We start from the raw sequence: 22,746 nt of genomic DNA on the forward strand, positions 1-22,746 counted from the left end.
GCATTTGTAGCACCTGCTGTGGTGGTAGGGTAGCTTCTTCCTGTACCTATATTCATTGCAGTATGTTGCAGTATCAGTGCAAATGAACATAGATGGTTCGTAACATTAGTGAAAAGCTCGGTTCAGGAGGAGATGAGAGATCAAAGCGATGCATACTCACACTGGGCTACCAAAGTTAAGCATCCAAAGAGCACAACGAACAAGACAGTTATCATGCATGTACACCAGATCACTGCCACGGTTAACCTTCATATTGGTCGATAAACTTCTGCAGCATACGAGTCAAATTAAATGGGCACGGAGGGGTGGTAAAATCTTGCAGGGAGAAATGCTGATTCCAAAAATGTGTCGTGTAAACCGATCTGAACATTCGAAGTAGCAATTTAATCGATCATTTCCCTGTTTCTTAACTTATATGCAAGGGGTGGCTGACACGGTGTTCAGCTGCTAGGGGATTCGCATTGTATCAGAGTTGGAAAAAGAAAAGACAGGCAAGAATGAATCATCAGGCTAATATCTCATTGTATCTCAAGAGTGCATAAATGAATCAACGAAGCAGATATTAGCGTAAAAAAAAGATCAACTGCCACTATTAGTCAACGCTAGAAAAGAGCCCTGCTCCAACCTTTTCTCCGAAGAGCTCCTCTCCTCCGATCCGATCCGATCCGATGCTTAGCATGCGGCGGCCCGAGGCAGGAGCGCTGCCGGCCTCTATGATCGCCTAGCCGCCTACGCAGGAATGGGACGATGGACCAGAGTGCAGCTGGCAGGGTCACTAGGCAAGGAATTTATATGGCCTTTAATCTTGTGCTTTGGATGAAAAACAGTAGGAAATGGTAGGAAACGATATCGTTCATGAAGAAACGATTCCGTAGTTGCGGTTGCAATTTAATAACGTTGCTGAAAGAAATTACGCAAAACAAATTCTATATACGGTAAGGATCGGAAATGGTAACAAAAACTATATGATTCTCAATGATTGGGAGTTTCCATCGCTGCTTTCATTCTTTGAGCACAGACTGTTCTATGATTCCATTATCAATCCAAGCACGCAACGGATACGCTTTCAGTTGTAAGCAAAATGCCTCTGACGTGCCGCGTCCCCGTCAGCTCAGGGCTCCTCATTTCTTGGCCATTCCACCTCCAGCTCCTCCGACGAGTTTCTGATCACTCTTTCGATGACTGATGGGAGGAGTACTAAGCTGTTTGTCAGAGCGGCTCTGCCATCTTTGGATTTCCTGTTTTGGCATTCCTTCCGCAGGTCTTCGATCTCTCTGCAGTGGAGCATGGGCTCCTGGCTTCCTCCGGCTTCTCTCTCGTTTTGTTCCTCTTGCCCCCTCCTCTCTCCTGGTGGGCGGTGGCCGGCTCTTCTCCTGGCATGGCCCTTGGGAAGTTTAAGGATTAAGGTTAGGGCACGCCTTGGCTCTTAATAGTTCCATGTCCAGCTACTCCGGAAGCACCCTGCACCAACCACACATTTTTACATACAACACACAACCTCATCTTTCTTGCGGCAGTTTGTTTATCACCACCGGCCATGGTACGCTACCACAAACTTGCTTCCATGGCTTGTCGACTGCCGTGCAGTTCTTCTTCCTTCGTCTCTAGCGGTTCCCCAATCCCTATTGTCATGTTTGTTGGATGACGCCAGCCTCCGGTCTAGGTGCCCCCACGTTACTGACTAGTACTACTTTTTTTGTTGCCCAACGCCCATGCATGATGCATTGCTAGAGAAAACTCTCGCCTCGCGATATAACCCATATATAACTCTAAACCTAACATGACAAGGTGACGATGGTGAGCAGTAGCAGCGCATGGCAAAGAAAGTGAAAGAAGATGCTGACTCCACGCGTGGACCATAATATACACATATTACTTTGGTTATTGCTAACTCGCGTGAATGTCAAATAGGTAAAAGTCATGCTCATGCCACATAGTTGTTCTGCATAAGGATGGCTCTCCACTGATGCTGCACCTTCTCAAAGGTGATGTGGCCGGAGGGTTCTTTATCATCCAGACCCTTCTCAGACTACTGCTTGGACCAGTGGAGCCAGGATTTAATATTAGGGGGCCAAGAAGAATCATTCAGACTGTATGCGGTAAACATCTATATAGAAAATCATTAACTCATATAATGTAAATTAATTCATTTAGATCCAGGTCATCCATTTCATCTAAGCTACTAATTTTTTTGCTAAAATCTAATACTACTCCATAAGTTAATTGAAAAGTGCATAATTTAATCAACTATTTGTGCAAATCAAATTTCCTAATTAGTGCTGGCATCGAGCATTGGGAGTGGGGGCATGGCCCCTGCCAGCCCCCCTTGGCTCCGCCACTGGCTGAGACCGCCATCTGCATCAGCTCATACGTGCCTATCGAACAGCACCGGTACGGAATACTACCAACACGAATAGTGAAGTAATCATACCGGCTCCTCTAACCTATCTTCAGACCTCTCGTTGCTTGAGCTCTCTTGCGCTCTGCTAGGTGTGAAAGGTTCTGGCTCCTGATCCCCCGAACTTCTCTACAGTGTGATTGTAATGCTTGGGACTTCTCCATCTTATTTGCAAGAATGTTTCCACGTTTGATAACCATGATAGAAAGTGCATTGGGTTAACTTTGGTCATCTTGGCAAATATGAAGGCACGTAGTAAGAAGGGAGCTTTACAATATGTGAGGTGACAGAAGTGCTATGTTATGTGTTTTTTAATTACCCATTTTTATGTTTGATTTTTGTGCTGTCTTTTTCTCGTTGTGTATTGGTCATCACTAGAATGCACCAATTTACACTTCTTTTGTTAGACTGGCCTAATAATGTATTGATTCCAGTGGCGGAACCAGGCCACCCCGGCAGTCCAAGCTCCAAACGTAATCACAAACGTAATCACAAGAACCCAAGTAGCAGGGAGGCAGAACAGACAGCTGCATGAACCAGAACTAAGCAATCCTAGTAGGACCTGAGTGATCCTCAGAGGATGGAAATTCATTGTCAAACTCAAGTCTCTCTATTGAGAATATTTTTTATTTTTAAACTTTTTTCAAATAAAATATTCTAAAAATAACCAGCCTGAAACCATATTTGCATACCTGACCCTTTTGGTCGCGCCGACGCCAACGCCAATGCATGTGGCGTGACAAAGTGCGCCATGTTGGAGCGTATCGAGGGGTCTACTGGCACATATTCCACGTGGTAAGCTTGTGCCACTACCGTCGACGTGACAGCAGTGTCTTATCATGCCAACTAGAGTGGTGTGACAAGCTCCCACCTTGGAAAAATCATCATATCTTTATCATACGAATTCGGATGAAGATAATTTTTATATGAAAATTGTAGCTCTTGATGAGACTTACGACTTTATAGTTTTAAATTTTTAAAAAATTATTAAGATGCTTAAATAAATGATATAAAAATTAGGCAGCATATTAAGCACCACTCTGGTTGGGTGCTCAATAGGCTGTCTAAATTTTAGATCACTTATGTAAGCATCTTAATGACTTTAAATGGAAAAAGCTGTTGCTCGTTCCCCGGTTTTCACGTGGCCCACCCAGTTCACGGTTCGTCAAAAGGCTGTACGCGCATAACCAGCCCAAACAGCATGCGTGTTATGGGCTGGAAGGAAGGGGCCGGCCCAGAAGCTAATTTCTCGCGGACCCGCCCCACACGCGCCGCCGGCCCAACACCGTTCGCGTGTCTGTCATCGTTGCCAAAATTTGGAGGTGTCAAATTAGCACACTGTAGCGTTTCTTTTGTATTTGTAAATTATTGTCCAAACATTGAATAATTAAGCTCAAAAGATTCGTCTCGCAAAGTACAACAAAACTGTGCAATTAGTTTTTAATTTCATCTACATTTAGTACTCTATGTATGTACCGCAAGTTTGATGTGATGGGAAATCTTCTTTTTGCATAGTACCAAAGTTGGAAGTTAGGGTGAACTAAACAAACAAGGGCGCGGTTGCGGCGCGCAGCACACGGGACGCGCACGGGGACCATTGCGAGCCGTATCGTGGCGGCGTGGCCGCGCCGCTGCTAATTAGCTCTCGCCGTCTTGCGGAACCAGAAGCGGGGGGGGGGGGGGGGGAGCCGTGGGCCGTGGAAAACTGAAAATTGGGCTAGCGCGTACTCCTAGTCCTAGACTGAGCGTGTGGAGGCCGATGCTGCTGACTCAAGTGAACAAATGTCGCATCTCTCCTGTTCCGGTCGCCGCCTTTTCGGTAGATCCCCTGGCCCCGCAGGCCGCAGACCAGTGCAGCCGCCCGCCGCGCGCCACACCCGCTTGACCAAGGCACCACGGAGTCGCCGCCGCGGCGTCCGCAGCACATCGCCCGCCGGGGCATCCAACTAGCGCGCACAAAACCAGTTAAATCCCAGCTGTGAACCTGTGATCGCCAGCAGGCTGGAACTGTGGCCGAGGACCACGACCGCAGCCTCCTCCACTGGTGGCGCACGAAACCTGTGGGGGATGTGCGCGCCGCCTGCCTTGCGCCCCGGGTCACACGATCCGCCCGCCCGCGGCTTCAAGCCGTTGGCTGTCGCGCTCCCGAGGCCACGCTTTGCGTTCCGCCGCTGGTTGCTTCGCCGGCCGGCTCGCTCATGCTCATGGAGTCATGTGCCCTGCTCTGGCTGGCTGCCTGGCTGGACGCCTGGATCTTGGTTGTCATGAGACCCGCGTGCGCCGTGAGGCGGCGCGTTTCGTCCAGAAGCTTCCGGCCTCTCCTGCCGTGTTCCATACCGTGCCCGCCAAGCCAACCGAGATCAAGCCCGGGTGCTGTGCTCCTACGGCCAATCTCCTCCTGTTCCGGCAGGCACATGCACACGGTCAGACAGCATACGCCAATCCACGGAATAGGAACTGTCCAGCTGGAGCTGCCCCGGATGTATTTGGGGATAATTGGAAAACGAGGTCCAGATCAAGGCGGCGCTGTCCTGAACGTTTCTGACCCCGATTCATTTACCTGAAAATCTACTCATTCTGTAAGCCGCAGGCCGGCCAAAGAAAATGCAGGTAGCTATCGCAATATCCCGGGCGGATCGATATCTTAGTGCCCGGCCTGACCGTCACCAGGAAAAGATTACGCACGCCCAGCTCCAGCGGCCGGCGTTGTTAGTCTCCTACGGGAAAAGCGGCTTTTGTCACGGAAAAGTGATGGGTATTTTCGGAGTGAACGGAGCACTAGTGGTGAGAACCTACCGAGATGACAGGGATGGGACCCTTTTGACACCATCGGATGATTAACCGCCAAGGAAACGAAGGCCTGAATTCAACCCCAACTGCCAGGATGTGCCCAAAATTTATCGATTAACACTGCGAAAAAAATAGAATATGAGCGCAATTTTCACTTCTAGTATTTTCTAAAAACCCAGGTCGGAAACATAAAAGCGAAGGAGAGAGTGGGAGAAGGGGCAAAAAAGGAGAGGACACAGCTGGCAGTGGCAGTGATGGTTCTCTATCTAGAAGGGGTCTAGCTTTGTTGCAGTTTGCACTCCCCTAGAAGGAAAACAAAAGGGAAACCAGGAAAGCTTCCCGTCCCGCACCCACAAGAATAGCTCAAACCTGTCTGCATGTCTGCATCCCCGGCCAGACACGGCGCGCCACAAGCCTCACATCGCCATCGCCATCGCCATCGCGTACTCCTATACTAGTGTAGGCGAGGAACCACAGGGGAGGAGAGAGGACAAAGCTCTGCTTCTCCCTCTGACCCACTCGTCGTTCCGAGCTCCTGTTGCCTTCCTCCGCACGGAGCAGACACGAGAGTGATCAGGGTTCAGGGCAGGGGCCTGCTGCTTCGTGCCTTCGTCCAAACCTCTGCGGGCCGGGCCATGGCGACACGGCGGCCGGCGTCCCTGCACCTGTGCGCCTCCGCCGCGCTGCTCGTCGTCGCCTTCTCCTTCCTGACGCATTCGGCAGGTCGGTACGCGCACCAGCCGCCGCACTTTGATTGATTGATGATCCTTGCAGGATTTGGTATCGGTTTCTTGTAGTTCTTGGATTCGTCATTCCTGCCCGCTCGCTCATGCAAATAAATGAGTGCTCTCTTTTTTTCGTTATTTTGCAATTTCTCGCGACCGCGCCGTACATACGCATTGACCACAATGAATCATCTGCTTTGTTTCTTGTGCGAAATGTCAAGCAGTTTTTAAACGTTGTGATCTTTTCGATAATCATTATTTGAATTTGTTTAGGGGCAGGGGGGGGGGGGCGCATGTCCTCTTCTATCACGTATAATTTGATTTTACTTTTGCAACCACTATTTTCGTCATGATTAATGACAAACTCATATGTCTGATATTTAGCGACAATGGTGCTGGAACTCATAGGAGAGCTTTTTTTTTAACTATGAATAAAGCTGGTGAGCAAGTACCTACATCCGTTATCATCTTAATCTCCTAGTAACCGCCACCCAAAACTATTGAAAATTTTTTGGCACGTCAATTAGCTTATACTAACTTAACCCTTAGCAATCTAAATTGAGCCCTTCTAATTTTCAGGTGGGGAGGGGCAGGGCATATATGTCCTCTCCGATAAGTTAACATTTTGCTTTTTATACCTCTCGAGCCTTCTCTCCATTGGATTATATTGCTAAGGCATTTTCCTTGTAAGCCCGATTTCATGGAAAAAGTATGATATTTGGTTGTCTTGGTGCTTTTAGCAACTTCATAACAATAGTCTCTCCCATGATTATCGTTTGGCCAGTAAACAAACTTTACAGGAAATAGCGTTTGGGTTCATACTTTCTTAGATAACTGAGTGTGTGTGGGGTGTGTGTTTGTATGGCTATTTTGGCCTTTTTCCTTCTATCTTAATGCAATGGTACGCAGTTCTCCTACGTATTCGAGAAAAAAAATCAGCCTTCTGGGAAATGTCATGCTAAAAACATGATCTTCTTCCGGTTTTTCTTTAAAGGTGATCTTCTCTTGATATGTAAATGAAGCTTATAGTATGAACCAAGTATTATTTGCTCACTAATGTGAGCACTGAAATATTTGATTGTACACTTCATTCACTTCAGTATGCTACAACTTCAAAGATATCAATTTCTCTGACCAAGAACTCATGTTGCTTATGACTGGTTGCTACTTGCAATTGGTTGGGGATCTTTGGTCCCCATGCTAAAAGCTTTTCTGCCTTCAATTTTTTGTGTGTTTCGTTATCATGACGGTTTTAACACGATTTCTTGTTTATGTGGTACCGTAACTATCTCCAATTTGGGGGTAGTAGTAACAAGTTTCATGAAACTTCCCTTTGGTCATCTGCAGACGCATACGATCCACTCGATCCGAATGGAAACATAACAATCAAGTGGGATGTAATGCAGTGGACTCCAGATGGCTACGTGGTGAGTAAACAATTACTGTGTGTTTGAAGCTACATTTTTTTACCATCCATTAAAATGAAGCCACTGCATGTTGCTATTGTTAAGAAAAGTCTGCGTACACTTTCATAGATCTTTCATAAGCAGACATAAAAATTATTCCACAAGACCTTTGGTTTACTCCAATTACTGCATCTGTTGTCATATGCTGCTTTCCATGTCATTCTTTTGTGTCAGAAAACGATGTCTTTGAAATATTTCCAATCAGCCTGTCGTTGAGCAGTGCAGTACTTTTCTTGATACGCATACAATGTGCATAGCTGAATATTGTGAAGTTTTGTTGCAATCAAGGCTGGACATGAAGAATACCATTTTAAAACCTCGTTTTTAAAAATATGTATACTGTCAATAGCTGTTCTGAATTGTTCCATTTGATTAATCTAATCAGATCTCAAACGTCATTACCCTTATACTTTTGTTGCATTTCCTGCTAGAACTGACCCATTCTTCCTATTATTCCACAATTCTTCGTATGCACTCCACACACCTCTTTTTTCATGAAATCCATTTCACGAAATTGAGATTTGACATGTCAAAAATCTTTTCTTTTTCTTGAGCAACCTCATTTCACAAGACCTGTCAATATCTCACATCCTGTGAAATCTTCTCTCCAGGCTGTTGTTTCACTTTACAATTACCAGCAGTATCGTCACATCCAAGCACCGGGATGGAAACTTGGGTGGGTTTGGGCAAAGAAGGAGATAATCTGGGCCATGACCGGTGGCCAAGCGACTGAGCAAGGCGATTGCTCCAAATTCAAAAGCAACATCCCCCATTGCTGCAGGAAGGATCCTGAGATTGTGGACCTGCTTCCTGGCACGCCTTATAACATGCAGATCGCCAACTGCTGCAAGGGAGGAGTCCTCACCGCATGGGCGCAGGACCCTGAAAATGCCGTGGCGTCGTTCCAAATCAGTGTTGGTCAGGCTGGGACTACCAACAGGACCGTCAAAGTGCCCAAAAATTTCACTCTGAAGGCTCCCGGTCCTGGATATACCTGTGGGCCTGCCAAACTAGTGAAACCTACTAAGTTCATATCGCAGGATGGGAGGAGATCAACCCAAGCACACAGTAAGATCTTGTTTCCATGTTCTAGTTATTCTGCAAGGAAAATAATTTCATGAATAACTATCTAGTTATTTTTTTCAAAATTTATGATCCCTTCATTGTAGCAACGCCTCCTTTTTATCAGCAGTTGATCGTTTGCTTTCTTTGTGCAGTGACTTGGAACGTGACCTGTACATACTCACAATTTGTTGCTCAAAGATCTCCAACCTGCTGTGTTTCACTCTCGTCGTTTTACAACGACACTATTGTCAACTGCCCAACATGCTCTTGTGGCTGCCAGAATAACAGCACTGAACCTGGAAGCTGTGTAGAGTAAGTCGCACTGACAGAACAGAACATCAACATGTCGTTTTCATTTTGTTCAGTTATCTGAAGGTTAGATGCGCTGTTCTTCGACAGGGGTAATTCACCTTATCTGGCTTCTGTCGTGAACGATCCTAATAACAAGAACAACTTGGCACCTCTAGTCCAGTGCACTTCTCACATGTGCCCAATAAGAGTGCATTGGCATGTCAAAGTGAACTACAAGGAGTACTGGAGGGTCAAGATCACGGTGTCAAACTTCAACTACCGGATGAACTACTCGCAGTGGAACCTCGTCGCGCAACACCCCAATTTCGACAACCTGACTACCATTTTCAGCTTCAACTACAAATCTCTGAACCCCTACGGAGTAATAAGTGAGCACTGGCACTTCAATTCATCCCTGAAAACACACAAGCTATTTGAAGTTCAATTTTTTTTTCAGCCATTGACTATTCCTTTGTCGCAGACGACACCGCAATGTTGTGGGGCATCAAGTACTACAACGATCTGCTGATGACGGCCGGGCCCGACGGGAATGTTCAGTCTGAGCTTCTGTTCCGGAAGGAGCCCTCCACGTTCACCTTCCAGAAAGGCTGGGCGTTCCCAAGACGAGTCTACTTCAACGGCGACAACTGCGTGATGCCGCCGCCGGACGCGTACCCGTGGCTGCCCAACGCCTCTCCACGGCAGTCAGCTTCGCTTCTCCTCACATTCGTTGCCGTCTGGGCAGCATTGGCAGTCCTACTGGCCCATGCGTAGTGATGATGCACGTGCTTCACAGAAAGTTTTGACCTGATTGAATTGTATGTTGTTGCCTGCTGATCAGTGGGTTTCTCGCGGAGCTTTATACGGTGTCTCGAATGTGGAGCAGATCATATTCAAATGTACAGTTACGTACCAAGCATGTACATTTAACATTCTCAATACCTGTAAATTTTAGCAAAGACTGGCTAGCGAGAAATAAATTGTTTCCCTCGTCGGCCTGCAAATTAAATGAAAAGTTACAATGAGGATTTGGCGTTCATATAGACGCGCGTCTATCTTATCTTCATCGTTCGCTTGTCTGGTTGGAGATACATGTGGTAACGTCCGTCAAGATATTACGCGAGCGTCTATTTACCGTGAGTAGTTGCGAGGAAAATGATGCTCCTCCATCTCTTTTGTCCTCGAGGCGTTGGACGTTCTCCTCGCCGTAGTTGCCGACCGGTAGTGGTCTTCACAAGGAGCGGCGCGACGGTGCTGGGAGGCAGCGAGGCAGTGGCGCTGCAGGCGGTCGGCGGCAGAGCGGCTCGCCCACGGCTGCTAGGCGCGGCACGCTGGTGACCTCACGGTGACGGCTCAAGCAGGAGGTGAGGCCACGACTCGTCCATGGCAGCGCACAGGCAAGCGTGCGGGGTGGCAACGAAGCCATGGTGCGGGCTGGCCTGCCAGCGGCACAGCGCTGGGCGTGGCAGGCAACGGTGAGGTGGGCTCAAGCCGTCGGAGGAGAGCTCGACGGGTCCAAATCGATGGAGCTCGCCGACGGAGGAGAGAAAGGCTGAGCTCACGTCACCGGAGAGGGAGGTGGCGAAGGCGTTGTCCCCTCGCCACATCAGGTGCATGAGCGCGGGTCCGATGTGCCGGGGCGGTGGGAGGGGGGCAAATCCACTCAGGCGCCACTAGATTGAGGCCGGAACAGCGAATCTGGGCAGCTGCAGGAGAACGAGGCCTTGCCATGCGGCCAATCTAAGCCACCACCGATCCTCCATGCGCAGATGCAGCATCTCCTTTCTCTTCCTTGTCCCCTCTGTCTGTTGGCTGCAGCTGCGGCAGGAGTATGGTGTGGCAGTCGAGATTGTGGAGGCCGTCCGAGGCAGGGGAGGGGCGAAGCCTAAGGCCGCCGGCCATGCTGGGTTGCGTGGCTCGGGAATTGAGGAGCCGGATGGCACCTGCAAATTGGAATCCGTCCGGTACGTGGGAGGTTGGGAGCCTGGGACTAGGAGCAGGCGACGCTGGGTTCAGACGCCGGGTCACGCAGTTTGTTGCGTGTGCGAATCTTCAAGAGCCATGACCGCAAACGATAGCTAGGACGTGCGAGCATACGGGCGCCGAATTATTTTCGGAAAAGTTATATTCAAGTTTAGAAGGTTGTGGATGCATATAAACAGTTGGCATATCCGTATATCCGTGTGTGCAAATATAACTTTGATACCGACGACAGAGAAAACCGTTCAGTTACCGGAGGCTCTAGTTCAAATCAGTGGCGATGCAATATCACTGAAGAAGAGATAAGCTAGCTGTATGGCTTAAGTTATCTGACATGTATGAGGTGCAGAATGTCTGGTGTGCATTAAAGAGTAGAGGCGAGGAGGCGCTGCCTACCATTCCAGTGCACTTGCACGTACTGTTGCGAGTACTGGAAAAGCCCCAATCAGAGAAGTTTGCAATTATTGAAGCAAAACAAATCCTGAATTTCAAAACACCGACTCAATGGTAGTGCCATTGGCAGACATGTGAGACCCCGTTTGGATACACATTGTCACTGCCATTCCCGACCTGGGTCCACGTGAGCGGCAGAGGTGCTGAGGATGAAGATGGGGGCAGATCTACACAGAAGCGGCGGACCTGGGGCGCGCGGTTGGGCAAAGGAAGAGCCAGGACGGAGCTCCCCGGCGGCGGGAGGAAGCGGCCGATCAAGCGGGATGAGTCGACAAGGGAAGAAGAAGACAGCCAAGTTAAGGGGCCGTTTGCAAAATTCCAATCCGGGACAGGGGCCCATATGAAAATATTCGGATCGCGATTAATAATCGCGATCCAATTCATGGGGCTATCTGAAAATATTTGGATCGTGATCAGGGGTCTCCGTGAAAATATACCGGCACGCCGCCGGCGACCTACGATAGCCCTCCCGCGAAGCACCACCCCGCGCTCTCCTTCCTCAAATTCACACCGCGGACGCCGGCTCCGGCCTCGCGCGCGGGATCCGCTCAAGACCGTTCCTTCTCTGACGCAGCAGCGCCGGCGCGAGCCGGTGGTCTCAGACGGACGGGAAGCGCAGCGCCGCCCACCCGCAGTATACAGTTCGGCGGGCGAGCCGTTCAGCTTGCCCTCGCCGCCATAAGGACCCGCCGCCTCCGGGTATTCATCCCTACTCTGAACTCTAGGATAGTGTTTGGTTCGTGCTAAGGTAACGTCAACGCAAAGGGAATCAGATTACAGTGTAGTTGGTGGTGGAATGGGTGATTACCCTCTTTGTTTGGTTGCACTCTGGTAATGTAATCAAATTACTGTGTGGGTGCTATATCTGATTACGGTGGGGAAGGAGGGGTAACAAGCTTGTATAGATATTATTTAGGTAAGGGATTCGATTACAGTGTCAATTGATTACAAACCACCGCAGCCAAACATATGTAATGGGATTCATTACCTTCTGTAATCCGATCTGAAGGATGACTCTGCATTCTGTTACAGTTTTACTCTATCTTCAATTGTTTTTTTCGAAAAACTTGCTTCACCATACAATTATCAGCGATCCCATCGCATTCAGGCATCACTGCATCAGCATAGCTATATGGCTTAGCTTGACGTTAGATGCACATATTTCTCTTTCAAAATTATGCTCCTGCCCGTCCACTTAATGGAAGAAAAAACAAAAACTTGGAGTTTTTCAGTATGTTCAGAACATACAAACCAATCCTGAAACCCAAAACGTTGACTGTATCTACAGAGCAAAACATCATCCTTCTTTTTGTTCTCCCCATGCCGGCCGGTTCTAGCACTAGGTCGATCGATCTCCTGTGTCTTTCTCATCCGTTCTCATGTTTCATACCACGGCCAGCACCACGAACGCCGCGACGACGGCCGCCACCGCAGTGCCAAGCGACGCCGCGGTGGCCGGCAGCGCGGCGTTGGGCAGGTATGGGTAGGCGTCCGGCGGCGGCATCTGGCACTCGTCACCGTTGAAGTAGACCTTGCGCGGGAACGCCCAGCCCTGCCTGAAGGTGAAGGTGCTGGCGTCCTTGCGCATCAGCACCTCCGACTGCACGTTCCCGTACGGCCCCGCCTGCATCAGGTGGTCGTTGAAGTACTTGAGCCCGTAGAACATCGCCGTGTCATCTGATGACATCGCAAGAACAGACAACAAGGATCCCATCAAACTCATGTCCAAATCCTTCGTCAAAAAAAGTTCATGTCCAAGTCGAGTGCAGAGCAGAGAGAGAGAGAGAGAGTCACTTACTGATTGATCCGTAGGCGACGACGGGCTTGTAGTCGAAGCTGAAGACCTCGGTGATGTTGTCGAGGTTGGGGTGCTGCGCGACGAGCGTCCACTGGGTGTAGTTCATGCGGTAGTTGAAGTTGGTGATGGCGATCTTGGCGCGCCAGTACTCCTTGTAGTTGAGCTTGACGTGCCAGTGCACGCGCACGGGGCACATGTGCGTGGTGCACTGCAGCAGCGGCGCCTCCCTGTCCCGGTGCCCGCGCGCCGCCGCCGCGTGCCCGTGCTCGTGCTTCCCCGTCACCGCCAGCGGCCGCTTCGTGTCGCCCTGGACGCAGGTCTTGTGCTCGCAGCCGCAGGCGCACTTGGCGCACGGCACGATGGTGTCGTTGTAGAAGGAGGAGAAGGAGACGCAGCACGACGGGTACTTGGACGCCAGGTGCTGCGAGTAGGTGCACGTCACGTTCCACGTCACTGCAAGCGCACGTAGGCGTGTTCGTTAGGAAGAACAGGAAGCCATGATTGCCATGTCAGAACTCGGAAGAAGAAAGAGAACGCACTGAGAGCTTGGGTCTTGCGGCGGCGGTCGGGGGTGAGGAAGACGGTGGAGGGGACGATCTTCCCGGGGCCGCAGGTGTAGCCGGGGCCGGGGCCGAGCAGGGTGAAGTTCTTGGGCACCTTGACGGTGCGGTTGGTGGTGCCGGCCTGGCCGACGCTGACCTGGAAGGCGGCGACGGCGGCGCCGGGGTCCTGGCCGTAGGCGCTGATGACGCCGCCCCGGCAGCAGTTGGCGATCTGCTGGTTGTAGGGCACGCCCGGGAGGAGGTCGACGACGGCCGGGGTGCGCTTGCAGCAGTGCGGGATGTTGCCTTTGAACTTGGAGCAGTCGCCCTGCTCCGTGGCCTGCGCGCCCACCATGGACCAGATCACCTCCTTCTTCGCCCACGTCCACCCCACCGTCCACCCCGGGGCCATGATCTGCCGGTACATCTGGAAGTTGTTGATCGTCACCACCGCCTGCATTGTTGCATCCACAACGTTGGTTAATTCGTCTGGTCATGTCATGTCGTGTCAGAGACTCGATCGGCCTCAGAATAGTGCGAGTGATCGAGTACTCACGACATAGCCGTCGGGCGTCCACGACATGATGTCCCATTTGATGGTAATGTTCCCGTTCGGGTCCAGCGGGTCGTAAGCCACTGCAAAGACAATAAGAATGGATTGACAGACGCGTGATGGGTCAGCTCGTTCAGTAATTCCAATTTTCAGCAGACAACACGAGCTGAGAGGGGAATGCACAAAGACCAGAGCAGAGGAGAGGTGACAAGCTGACCTGCGACGGAGAGCGCGGCGGCGAGGGCCAGGACCAGCACGGAGCACCGGGGCTCCATCGCTAGAGGATGCAAGACTCAATCTCAACGAGCGGGGAGCAAGCACCACGCAGCGACGACACTACACTAGCAGGGCGCGCGCATTGGGTGGGGGTGAGCAGCGGGCACGGGTCTTTAACGCAAAGAAAGCTCGGGTTCGGCAGGACGCTTGCTTGCTTGTCAGCCAACGGCGGCGCCGGCCGCGATGGCAAAGCGCCACCAACCTCGCCGCTCTGCTCTGCTCTGCCAACGTCGGTTGGGTTCCTTCACGGTAACTCATCGGCACGGCGCCCGTGACGCACGACGCGTACGCGCGCGGCTACTGATGCTGCCTGGCTCCGGTCGCGGCGTGGCCTGCTGCCGCGTCGCTCTACCGGTGGTGGCAGAGCGCACGCGGGCTTGGGCTGGGTTGCTTGCGGACTGGTTCCTCCCTGCCCAAGCAACCACGGTTGGTGATCATACACATACTCATACTGCGAGTAGTGGGAGCAGGAGGGAAAGGGGGAGGCTGCAATGGCCATCGCAACCGCCGCGGCACGGGACGCCGATCGCGACGGCTAAACACCTGAGGCTTTGTTTGTGTGTTTGGCCGACTGGCCGTGTCCGGTAAGCGGCCGCTGTCGCGGCTCAAACTTCTCGTGATCGCCGGCACGTGTGCCGAGCCTTGAGAGCAATTTAAGCTTTATTTCTTTGAAAATGATGAAGGGGTGCTAAACTTCTTTAGCAGTATCACATCGGATGTTCGAACGCTAATTAGGAGGACTAAACATGAGCTAATTATAAAACTAATTGCAGAATCTCTAGGCTAATTCACGAGACGAATCTATTAAACCTAATTAATCCATCATTAGTAAATGGTTATTGTAGCAACACATTATCAAATCATGGACTAATTATGCTTAATAGATTCGTCGCGCGAATTAGACTCCATCTATGCAATTAGTTTTGTAATTAGCTACATTTAATATTCCTAATTAGTATCGAATATCCGATGTGACAAGTGCTAAACTTTAGCGGATGGTATCCAAACATAGCGGATGGTATCCAAACATAGCGGATAGTATCAAACACCCTGAAGTTGCAGCAGAGATCATGTAGTACATGTTTCTGGATGGACATGTTTGATTGATGCGATAGGTTCATACTACATGTTTTTCTGCAGAGTAACGTGTCCGGCTGATGATTTCTTCCGTTCAGCAAAAGGAATAGAGCGAAAACGATTCATTCCCCCGCGTCATTTCAGTTCAGTTCGCCAGTAACTTCGTGCTTGTCTTGGAACAATCCTGAAGCGCCCTCCGCTTGCTCAGCATGAACTGCCCGTTTCTGGAGCCGTCGATCTCGATCGTTTACCTTGCACACCACGACGGGCAGTTTGCCAACCGAATCGCAGTACCAAGGAGCCATCAATAGAGCAGTTCAAACTTCACAGTACCGTACATCACCGGCACACCGTGAGGCATCAGATGGAGAAACCAAAAACAGCACGGCAATTCGGCAAATCGTGAGCAAGAGCCTTCCAACTCAAAAAACAGTGGAGCCTTCCAACTCAAAAAACTGCCCAAACAACTGATCTGCGGAACGACAGAATGCAGTGGGGCAGCTCGACTCAGAACTCAAAAATTATTGTCCCTTCAGAGGTCAGCCTGCGGCATAGAACAGGGGTTTTCCTCGAGTGCATTATATTGCATTGCACAACACAAATGCTATCATTTAGGCAGTAAACTACTGTATCGGCTGCTGCTTCTACTACTACTACAACATTTCAAAAAAAGTAGCCAATCTGCCACGATAAAAAGGCTTATACATACACAAGCGGGCGCATAGATATGAGCCGTCGAAAGCAGAGCGGCACAGGCGGGAATAAGTTATGGACGAACTAATGAATCTCTTGTCCTCACTGTTATTGTATTGCTGATCTGCATCCCCGATTCCGACCACCACGTTCCAATACCGGGTAAACAACAGTTCCAACAGCAAACCTGCCAAGTACGTTCAAATTAGCACACTAGTTCATGAAGCCCATATAGCCATGAATTCTGTAACAGATCCAAGTATGGAAAACAAGATAAAACTGTTAAATGTTGCAAGAGCATCGATTGCATTTGCAAGCACTAGTCAGTAGCCAATGCATCTTAACATCATCAGTTATGCATAAGCTTGATGAGAGTCAAAAGCACTACAAAAAATTTAGCGTCAAATTAAACAGGTAGTACAGTCGTACAGAAACAAACCACACGCTCCATCTTGTCCAACAGAAATGCCACAGGTCTTCTGCTAGTCAGAATTTCAGTGAGAACATGACCAAGCAATAGGCGATTCAAGGCCGTGCGATTTTAATCTCCATGCATGGCACTTATATGAGTCATGACTCAGCAAGCTACAGCTTAGCAATTCTGATCAAAGAATGGCGATTGACTATACTGTCTAAATGACAGAACTATACAAACAGGGGGTTTCCAGAGTGCGCAGTTGCAGGTGAAGAAAATTGCAATTAGAAAATAATGTTCATATACTTGAACATGTGCATTTGCAAACCTAAAAATTCAATTTGACAGTCATAATGTGCTCAACTATCCTGGTCTCCTTTCAAATAATTCTGATGTCACCAGATGAGCATCAGAAGCACAACATAAAATTTTGCATCAAATAAAATGGGCAACGCAAAAACGAACCACGTGCTCAATCTTGTCTAACTGAACTACCAAAATCATCTGCTAGTTTCAAAATCTCACCAAGAATCCAGCCAAATAATAGGTGACAAAGACTACAAATTCTGAAGTTACAGCTGAGCATTTTCAACCAATGAACAGCGAATTGCCTTCACCATTTCAGTGGCATACTATTGAAGCAAAATCTCAGTTTAGCTTGAAGTACAGCTTTCGATATAAAAAATCCAGTAACTTCCATGGACACTGTGTGATCAAAACTATTTCTCATGGAGCTTCCAAGGTGCAATGCCAAACGAATAAATACAATTGACGAACAAGAAATTAGACATGTTTGCAATCCGAAAAAACCAAATTTACATTGTTAATATAGAATGTTGGATCTTTCAAAAAGCTAGGACAACAAATTGTAATATTTACTGATCATCCTTTATTCAGTTATTTTAAATAGATCTAACTTGCTGAGTCGCCATTCATACACACAAGTTGACAGAACTTTTTCTTTCATTTCCATTCTTGACCAGATATGCTCATAAAATTACAAAAAGAAAAACTCAGTTGCAATATAACTCATGAAAGTAGTAAAAGATCACACAAATAATCATAGGACAAAGTAATCAATCAGCAAAATATGCACTACCTATCTTTCTAGCTTGTACTAACGGAGTAATGTTAATGATCGTAGCAAAACTTGCAGATTTTATAGACCAGGACAAATCTCATGAAACTAACCAGATCCAACAGCTGGTACCCAATTATTCAGCCATCTGAGTCGTGATATATAAGAACTCTTAAAACATCAAGACAGGCGCGATGAAGCACAAATTATGAAATTAACAACGGCTAGTAGTGCCCAGCATCCTAACAAATGCGCCAGCAAACAATTTGTCCAATTCCAACCCAGAACAGATATATATAGGGCGGCCAGACCAATCCCCTTCTCTGTTAGGAAGCTATATCAATCTCTAGTTGGGTTCCGTACGGACTAGTAACTAAAATATCGCGGCATGTAGCACAAGAAATAATCAGCGGCCAAATCCAAGCGATTTCTAACTTCCACGGCAAGAACAAGAGTCCTAGACCCCGAAGCATCAAACCAGAATCAAGCAAACAGTAAACAGGGGCCGAAACGAATGTAAATATCGTACCTTTTAGTCTAAATCCGAAACGAGCACAGATTGAAGAGTTACAATCAGGTAAAAATCATACCTTTTTTCTCACTTGTACTCGAACGACGGTATCGGGGTGCTTGGCGTGTCGAAGCTCTCCAGGATCTCTGACTTGCCCCCGCCCGCGCCGGCCTTCTTCTCCTCCTCCTTCTTGCCGAACAGCCCCCCGAGCCACCCACCCGCACCGCTGGAGCTCGCGGCCTCAGGAGGCGGCACTACCGGCGGCGCCGGCAGGCCCGGAAATGCGCCGCCGCCCATGAGGTTGGGGTCCTCGGCGGGTAGCGGCGGGTTGGCGAGGACGCGGTTGAGCATGAGCCCGGCGCCCTCGATGAGGGCCAGGAGGATCCCGCCCATGAGCGCGGACCGCCCCGCGGCACCCGCGCCCTGGCGCATGGAGAGGAACCCTCCCGTGGCGGCGCCGGCGATGATGGAGTTCCAGGGGTCCTCCTTCTGGCGCGCGTACACCATGGCGCAGTCGAAGGTGGAGAAGAGGCCGCCCCAGACGGCGAAGCTGCCCCCCACGCGCGGCGCGTTCATGCGCACGGCCTGCGCGCCGCCCGACAGGCGCATCCCGTTGGGGGAGTTGTAGGTGCCCTTGAGGAAGTGGAAGACGGAGCCGCCGACGGCGCCCATCCCGAACGCGCCGCCCACGTCGTCCAGGATCCGGTCCGGGCACGGCTCGCGCGACGTCTCCGGCGTGCCCATGCTCCCCTCCCCGGTGCTATTCCCCCTGCTTCTACTTCCCCGGCGTCCGCGGCGGCGGCGGCGGCGGGAGGGAGGGAAAGGGAAACCCTAGCACGGAGCTTGGGCCCTGGCGTGGAAAGGAAGTTGGTGCGAAATGGGGGGAAGAGAAGCGAAGCGCCGTCAAAGCCTGGAGAAATTGCTTCAGCTCAGCGGGTGATTACTGAGTAGCGCTGTTGGCAGCACTCTCTCGGGAAGGTGGGTCCCACAGATGGGTTGGGGTCCAGTGTCATTGACCGTTAGCTTGTGCGGTTACCGACATCACGTCGTGGGAACAGGCAGTGGGAGATATTTGTGGCGGCGCCGGCGAGGAGGCGGCGGCCACCGTAGCTCGCCGGTGGGCCAAGGGCGTGGGAATCATCCCTAATAGAGCCCTACCAAATTTGGCCCGTTGAAGCCTGGTGTTGTGGGCCGTAAAAAGGCTAGTTTTTGGAGTTTCAGCCCTATATACACAAGCAATGAAACCACTTCCATTGCAAATCCTCCTCCGTTTTCGCTAGAGCCCCGCCGAAGTCACAGAAGAGCCGGTATCAGGAAAACGAAACTCACAGAAGAAGCTAGTTTAGATGTCGACCATGGTCTTCAGTTGAAGTACGATTCATGTGAAAAAGTTTGAATTACAATTTTGTTGTAGCACATCCAGAACCCTACAAGCTTAAACCAGTTCGACGAGTTCTCCACGACTGGTATGGCAAGATTTTATTCACGTTTCGTAAATCGTGCATATCCAGATATCCTACACGGACACCCCACCTTTACGTGCTTCTACGCGGAATTCCAAACACGAGTCCGTGCCCATGGTATTGCACTAGGGCACATAAACAACTCCTCGTTGTCTGAAGCATCGATCCGTGCAATGCCCATCCATCAAATTTTATCGTGTCAGGCTGTCACCATTCCGTCCTCTCACGAATCCAGCGAGTCTGTTCAAGCATCGCCAGCGACGTAGCTGCTCATCCAGCAGTTACGAGCAAAAACCAGACTTACTCCCACGGATTCAGAAACCTGAAAGAGAGTCTCGGCAGTTTCCCGGACTTGGCCGGCAATTTCACGTCCAGAAAAAGAGCAGCATATTCCGACTCGCACTCGCCATCCCCCATCCACACGTATGACGCACGCCGACGTCGACGGAGTCAAGAGAGATATCATGAGTGAGTTGATGACGCAAACCCCTGTGAGTGCAACGGGCTGCTGACCTGGAACCTTCTGCTGGCGTTGACCGCAACCAATCGAACGGTCGTGTGGGCCGGGATTGACCTGCGCCGCCGGGGAGCGCGCACGCGCCGAGACCTTGACAACCAAGGCCGCCGGGAAACAACGGGCAGCTCATGGTTTCGGCACGGGAGCACGAGCGGGCGAGAGCGGCCTGCTCACTCCGTGAACGTGAAGCGAAACCCACCTCGTCGCCCACAGGAAAGCATCGCCCCGACACCGCGACATGACCAAGCAATTTGCTTCGCGGGTTGCTGGACATTGTGCCGGCGGGTATATAAACGCACGCGAGCGCGTTTGCATGGCATCCATCGATCAGCTTCCAGCAGCAGCACAAGATCGAAAAAGCAGAAGCCATCAAAAGAGTTTCGGAGTTCCAGATTTCCAGCAGTGATCCCTGCAGAACCTGCAGCAGCTAGCGTCGACGACATGGGCCGTTGGTTGAAGCCAGATGTACGCATCTGATCATTCCTCTTCTTTTGTAATTGTAGGGCAGGTGGTTAACTGGCTAAGGCTTCATGATCTTGCGCTAGTGTATGTAACCCTCGTGCTCTCGGCGTGCGTGCAGGTGTACCCGCTGATCGCGGCCATGTCGTTCGTGACGGGGATGTGCGTGTTCCAGCTGACGCGGAACGTGTTCATGAACCCGGACGTGCGGGTGAGCAAGGCCAGCCGCCAGAGCGCTGTGCTGGACAACGCCGACGAGGGCCAGCGCTACAGCCAGCACGCGTTCCGCCGCTTCCTCGCCACGCAGCGACCGGAGGTCTTCCCGGCCCTCAACCGCTTCTTCTCCGAGTCCTCGTCCGCAGCCGACAAGTGATCGATCAGAGTTCAGACGGCGCCGGTGGCGGCGATGGTGCGCGCACGCCGCGCTCGCCGGCGCTGCTCCGGCGTGCATGCCGTGTCCGTGTGCCTGTGGATATTGGGGTTCGGGCGTGCGTGTGTTATGGTAATATCGTGTGTGTGCGGAATAAACTTTAAGCTTTCTTTTTCGTGATGTACGATCGTTTGGGCGTCTAATATGATTCTCGACGGTAGTGATTTGTTTCTTACTCCTACATCGGCAACCAGCTGAAAATGCAGTGTCTGGTATCCGTATAATGCAGAGCTGCCAGAGGGATATTCCAAACTTCCTTGAAAGCTCAGACAGGGGCCTATGCATGTTGTCCCGGGCATGTATCGGTATAATCTTCGCGCATGTCCCCTTCTGCTGCAGAATCCTGAATCATTCAAAATAACAGATGACCATGGGATCTGCTTCAGTTAAGAAAAATGAAAGTACAAAATGTTTCAAATTAGTAAGCAAAATCAGCCATCTAACAGAAAGAGTGTGAAAGTTACGCCAAGGACACAAGCCTCAGAGTTGTATGGCCTTCGAGGCTTTGAGGGCCTGAGGCATGCATATTCTCCGACCAGTTGGTATGTTCTCTCCGAACGCCAGCGCCTGAGGGCTGAGGACCTTGCGCGCCTGCATCTCTTCTCCAAACAAAGAGACAGAAACCACAAACCCTGAAAACCAGTACGTTCCATTGTGTAAGAGAAATAGATTGAGAATCTTCACAAGCTTTGCTATTGATGTAGTGCACCCGTGCAAGAAAGTTATTCCAGGTCAGTGCTGACGTCGCAGAGGAGCATCAAAATCTTCGAAATCCTTGTCTCATGATTTTAAGGTACGGTGAGGAAACGATCCAATCCAAAATCTGGCAGAGAAAATTCAAATTCCTCGTGATGGTAGAACTTATATGCTTCGCTTCTTGCTACGGCGTTTCATTTCAGTTTTCAGGGATGATGCAGAGCTCAAGAAGCACAACCCTATTTTTCAGTTCAGTTCTCTGTCAGTCTGTCTGGTCTTTGGAGCAGCTAGCTGCTTGTTCTTGTGGGCAACGCAAGGTCTTGTTTCTGCCTGTCCTCCAGAAATCTTGTTAGGATCGCGGAGCCTCGTGCGCGCGTTAACCTTTGGTTCGGTCTGAATCCTGATGTCCGGAACTGCAGCTCGGTGATCGATGTTCGTCGGAGGCCGATTGAGATTCAGAGCTGTATTGCCACAAACTGCTGGCTCTGGCTCGAGTTCGCCGGCATAAGATGCGTTCAGGCGAGCGTCGCCAACCCGTTAGAGATAGTGATAAGCACTGAACTTTTACCTTCCTGTAACGGTTCGTCAGAGCACAAATTTTCAGTTTCAGACTTGTTCCAGTACCCAAGCTGCTCCTTCCTCCCGTTGCTCAGGACACGTCGTTGCCGTTCAACAGGTACGCAATCCTGACGACGCAACTCCTCCTGCATCCAAGGGGAGCCGTCACGCACCGGGGTCCCGCGCGTCACGCTGTACACCCCAGGACGATTCGGTCACCGACCAACTGAATGTACACCCACTACAGAACTCAGCCCAACTTCTTTCAGTCGGAGCCGGCCGGCGATCGGCACGATGCGGGAGGTTGAGCGGCGTTCCTGGTGTCGAACCCGTCGGAGGTCGTGACGCTGATCCTGGAGCGGTCGCAGCGCGGCCTGTCGAGGCTGTTCAGGGACGCCGGGCTGACCAGGACACCGAGAGGGCGAACCTCTAGCGTCGATGACCTCTTTTGCAGCGGCGAATCACCCAACCTACTGCCTCCGGTTGTCCGATTGATCGCAGAGGAGCGACGG

At 50.5% G+C, this 22,746-nt stretch overlaps 4 protein-coding genes across 4 annotated transcripts; 2 read left to right on the forward strand and 2 right to left on the reverse strand.

The window, feature by feature from the left end:
• Positions 1 to 5,585: 5,585 nt before the first annotated feature.
• On the forward strand, positions 5,586 to 9,774 carry LOC101773735 (COBRA-like protein 1). The gene is made up of 6 exons (XM_004958184.4): positions 5,586 to 5,911; positions 7,261 to 7,340; positions 7,991 to 8,447; positions 8,597 to 8,756; positions 8,844 to 9,124; positions 9,217 to 9,774. The coding sequence occupies exons 1-6, from the start codon at positions 5,824 to 5,826 to the stop codon at positions 9,507 to 9,509; spliced, it is 1,359 nt and encodes a 452-aa protein (XP_004958241.1). The 5' UTR covers positions 5,586 to 5,823; the 3' UTR covers positions 9,510 to 9,774.
• Positions 9,775 to 12,179: 2,405 nt separating this feature from the next.
• On the reverse strand, positions 12,180 to 14,511 carry LOC101774142 (COBRA-like protein 6). The gene is made up of 5 exons (XM_004958185.4): positions 14,279 to 14,511; positions 14,065 to 14,144; positions 13,506 to 13,962; positions 12,967 to 13,419; positions 12,180 to 12,845 (listed from the first exon to the last, which is right to left on the reverse strand). Exons 1-5 carry the CDS (start codon positions 14,334 to 14,336, stop codon positions 12,553 to 12,555), a joined length of 1,341 nt encoding a protein of 446 aa, XP_004958242.1. The 5' UTR covers positions 14,337 to 14,511; the 3' UTR covers positions 12,180 to 12,552.
• Positions 14,512 to 15,836: 1,325 nt separating this feature from the next.
• On the reverse strand, positions 15,837 to 19,031 carry LOC101775065 (mitochondrial import inner membrane translocase subunit TIM17-2). Its single transcript, XM_004958188.3, has 2 exons — positions 18,191 to 19,031; positions 15,837 to 16,294 (listed from the first exon to the last, which is right to left on the reverse strand). Exon 1 carries the CDS (start codon positions 18,853 to 18,855, stop codon positions 18,199 to 18,201), a length of 657 nt encoding a protein of 218 aa, XP_004958245.1. The 5' UTR covers positions 18,856 to 19,031; the 3' UTR covers positions 15,837 to 16,294; positions 18,191 to 18,198.
• Positions 19,032 to 20,422: 1,391 nt separating this feature from the next.
• Positions 20,423 to 21,159, forward strand: LOC101775472. Its single transcript, XM_004958189.2, has 2 exons — positions 20,423 to 20,556; positions 20,672 to 21,159. The coding sequence occupies exons 1-2, from the start codon at positions 20,533 to 20,535 to the stop codon at positions 20,921 to 20,923; spliced, it is 276 nt and encodes a 91-aa protein (XP_004958246.1). The 5' UTR covers positions 20,423 to 20,532; the 3' UTR covers positions 20,924 to 21,159.
• The last annotated feature ends 1,587 nt before the right edge of the window (positions 21,160 to 22,746 follow it).

Source organism: Setaria italica, chromosome II, assembly GCF_000263155.2.
Source record: "Setaria italica strain Yugu1 chromosome II, Setaria_italica_v2.0, whole genome shotgun sequence".
Classification (NCBI taxonomy): domain Eukaryota; kingdom Viridiplantae; phylum Streptophyta; class Magnoliopsida; order Poales; family Poaceae; genus Setaria; species Setaria italica.